Source organism: Lactuca sativa, chromosome 3 (genome assembly GCF_002870075.4).
Source record: "Lactuca sativa cultivar Salinas chromosome 3, Lsat_Salinas_v11, whole genome shotgun sequence".
Lineage (NCBI taxonomy): Eukaryota > Viridiplantae > Streptophyta > Magnoliopsida > Asterales > Asteraceae > Lactuca > Lactuca sativa.
The window spans coordinates 211949034-211953019 of record NC_056625.2 but is presented as its reverse complement, the minus strand read 5'-3'; the positions used below and the strand labels follow the sequence as shown (position 1 = coordinate 211953019).

The 3986-nt window shown below is 36.5% G+C and overlaps 1 protein-coding gene across 1 annotated transcript; it reads right to left on the bottom strand.

Moving 5' to 3' along the window:
* Positions 1–18: 18 nt before the first annotated feature.
* Positions 19–3721, bottom strand: LOC111894763 (pentatricopeptide repeat-containing protein At5g14080). The gene is made up of 2 exons (XM_023890860.3): positions 1814–3721; positions 19–374 (listed from the first exon to the last, which is right to left on the bottom strand). Exons 1-2 carry the CDS (start codon positions 3477–3479, stop codon positions 103–105), a joined length of 1938 nt encoding a protein of 645 aa, XP_023746628.1. The 5' UTR covers positions 3480–3721; the 3' UTR covers positions 19–102.
* Between the last annotated feature and the right edge of the window lie 265 nt (positions 3722–3986).

Sequence of the window (3986 nt, the reverse complement as noted above, 5' to 3'; positions counted from 1 at the left end):
GAAAAGTGAGTGCATAGATTGACATTTGATGCTTTCACTTTCTTCTTTGTATGGAGTAATAATATCTATTTAGTTTATTCTTTTGGGAAAAGCTTTTGAAGACTACATAATTTTGTTGGATACATTCAAATCAATCACTTGAATCAATTCTAAAATTGGCTCTTGTTTTGATGAAGATGAAAGCCATGAAAAAAGCTCACAACGAAGCTCATGCAACAATGGAGGCGACTTCTCAACAACCCTCTTCACATGTCCAATAGCAATACTAAACTCTCCAGCATCCACAAGACGTTTTAGCAAGATCATGTTGTACTCCAAATCTTCTATAGCACATGTATAATCATCCACCAACTTTGAAGCAACAATAAATTCACCTGCAAACAAATAAAATAAACCGACTAAATCACCATTTTGCCCTTGCATTCCAAAAAAGAAAAACAAATTTCAGAGTATTCAACAAGTTTATGGTGAGAGAAGTTGAGAGTAGAAAAGATGATAGACAAACACCTAAAGGGTTAGTGTCTTAATACATTAAGCCATGCTTTTTGGTTTAACCAATCAAGTCAAAAAGGAGTAAAATGTCATAAAAACACTTAAGAAATATTCGGTTTTACCCTTTGGCGTCTTTTGGGTTCACTAAAGCCGGAAGTTTGCATAAGACTTTTCATTTTTGCCCTTTCAGCAGGTTACCCGTTTACTAACAAGTTGCCTACTCACGTGGCTTAAAAACTTAAGGGTAAAACCGAGTATTTTTTGAAAACTTAAAGGCTTTTATGACATTAGCCAAAAAAACATATAAAAACATTTTTTACGTATCGTGTATATATATATATATATATATATATATATATATATATATATATATATATTGAAATTTTCATGAAATAACCTTATGTTAAAGGGTGCTTTCACCTTATAACCATATAAATTCGAAATTTGTAAAATGACCACAAAATCCGCAGATGGTATTCTGCGGATTCGTTTAACCTTCTGAGGATCTTAGCACACCTCTGCAGAAATGAGGTGACAACAATAAGACAATTTTTCAGGGTTTTTAGGTTCCGCAGAGGCATCTCTGCGGAACCAACATAGGATACGCAGAGACGGCTACCAATTCCTCAGAAACGACTACAACTACCAATCCTCAGAGCAATTAAGTGATCCGCAGAGCCAACACAGGATCCACAGAGACGCCTCTGTGGAACCTTAAAAACCCCGAAAATTTTTGTAATTTACTGTTGCCACCTCATTTCCACAGAGGTGTGTTAAGATCCTCAGAAGGTTAAACGGATCCGCAGAGCACCCTCTGCGGATCTTGTGGTCATTTTACAAATTTCGAATTTTTATGGTTAAAAGGTGAAAACACCCCTTAACATATGGTTATTTCATGAAATTTCTCTCTCTCTCTCTCTCTCTCTCTCTCTCTCTATATATATATATATATATATATATATATATATATATATATATATATATATATATATATATATATATATATATATATATATATATATAAACGTGTTTTTTATATGTATAAAAACGTTTTTATATATTTTTGGGCTAATGTCATAAAAGCCTTAAGTTTTCAAAAAATATTCGGTTTTACCCGTAAGTTTTCAAGCCATATGTGTAGGCGACTTGTTAGTAACCCGGGTAACATTCTAAAAGGGTAAAAATTTAAAAAAAACTTACGCAAACTTTCGGCTTTAGTGAATCCAACAGACACCAAAGGGTAAAACCGAATATTTCTTAAAAACTTAAGGGCTTTTATGACATTAGCACAAACTCAAACCATTGAAACTTCAGTAAGTACCTTCTCTACAAAGATAAAGGACAAACTTTCCTAATATACCCTTCGCAATCTCTGCATCATGTTCGAAAGACTTGTTAAACACTTTGAGAGCTGTCTCAACTTCATTTTTTTGACAAAGCCCTTTAATCAGAACAACATACGTTGTTTCATCGGGCAGCACTCCTCTCTCCAACATCTGCCCGAAAACCCTATGACCCTCTTTCACCTGCCCGATTTCAGACAACTTCTGGATCAAAATATTGTAACTTTTCAAATTGGGTTCACATCCATTTGCAAACATTTCATCCCACAATCGTTTAGCAGGGCGAATCATATCTTCCTTACAACAACCTTCCATAACATGATTATAACATGAAATATCTGGACCTAACCCTTTTCTCTTCATCTCTTGAAGAATCTCATATGCTTCTTTCACTTTTCCCGCTTTACAAAAGTACAAAATCATCACATTATATCTTTCAATATCTACAAAATACTCATTGTCCGATAGAATCTTGAAAATTTCCACTAATTCGTTATGGTTTCCATGTTTACATAAGTTTCTACACAAATTGTTGAGTGTAAGAAGAGTGGGGAATCTTTCGTCTGAAACTAAGGATTTGAAGAACATCAATGCAGCTTGAGGATTGTTGGTTGATACTGATCCTATTAATGTGTTGAGAACATCATCTTCAATTGGGAAATTTCCGTTTATAATCATTTCACCTAAATCTTTGGCTTCAGAAATTAGTCTTTCGGAAATTAATTGAAATATGAAGTTTTTGTAATCGCTTGTTCTTGGTGCAACCCCAAGCTTTCTCTTCATCTTCAAGACTTTCTCCACTTCGACTACATTCCCTGTTTCTCTAAGGGCTTCTGCAACGATTCTGTATGCCATGAAATCAGGTTTGCAGTCTCTTTTTCTTAATATATCGAGCATATACATAGCTTCATGCACCCTACTCTCTAAACACAACCCGTGAAGAATCAAAAGTGCAAGAATCGAACCGTTTACATTTGAATTTTGGTTTTGGATGTTATCCAGGAAGCTCAGAGTTTTATCTAGTTCAGCCGTTTTGGTAAATCTCCATAGAAAAACACCAATCCCAAGTGTAGAGAAACGAATATCTCTTGTGATCATTTCATCGAACACTTGGTGGGCATAACTCAAATTCCCAGTACTAGAAAGAGCCGCAAGTAGCGAATTACAGGTATCAGGACCAATATCAGAAATCAAGAATCTAACATCATTGAATACGGAAAACGCGTTGAGAGGTTTTTTTGCGGCGATATGTGATGTGATAATAGAGCGGTAGACGGAAGAATTGAGTTGAATTTTGAGAGTTTTGATTTGCTTCATGAGCGTATCAACAGCGGTGGATTGGCGGGAGATGGAGAGGGATTTGAGGATGGATTGATAGGAAATGGAAGTGTGGGTGAATCCTGGTTGCTGAGAAGCCCAGTTGAAGAAGCCGAGTGCGAGTGAATGGTGGTGGATGAGGAAAGGGTCGATGACTCGGGAAACGAGTGTTGGGTTGAGGGAGTGTCGGCAACCGATTCCATGGAGGGTTTGTTCGAGTACCGGAGTCCATGTCCGTGGTGCTGCAGATTGATCGGCGGCGGTGATCAGTGCTCTGCTTATCCGGTTCGCTAATTCGCTTGTTGAATGTTTCATATGCATGTGCATAACAGAGCAATGATGCAATTAGCCGTTTTGAACTACTGCTTCCTATGCTAAAAAAATAACGAACCTACAGTTTTGCAATTCATGTCTTTTATGTCTTTGAGTAGCATCTACTAAGGCCAAAGGAAAGGGTATGGTTAGGGTGTCACATCATCCACTACATGTTTACTAGTAATGGGTGGTGAATAAGAGAAAAAAAAAAGAGAGAGAAAACGAAGAGAGAAAGAGAACGGGAGGAATGATAAGGGAGAAAAAATTCAATCAATAAAATTGTTGTCATCATCCGTGAATGGTATCAATCCGCGTCACATTCAGCAGGAGGGGGAGGGGGTGTTCACGCGTAGAAATCCCCCTCCACGTCACAATTTACGCGTAAAAAACCATGTCATACCCTGGGTTAACAAATAAAAATTATTTTGTTTGATCAATGTCATTTTTTGAAACATTAACTTTTTTTTCACTTTACCATTTTCCTAATCTTTTATTCTCATTTAATTGCAACATCAATAT

Excerpts from the sequence above, each read along its gene's own strand:
- LOC111894763 (XM_023890860.3), bottom strand. The coding sequence starts at position 3,479 with ATGCACATGCATATGAAACATTCAACAAGCGAATTAGCGAACCGGATA. Across the intron at positions 375-1,813 it reads CCTTTATCTTTGTAGAGAAG|GTGAATTTATTGTTGCTTCA; the intron begins GTACTTACTGAA and ends ATTTGTTTGCAG.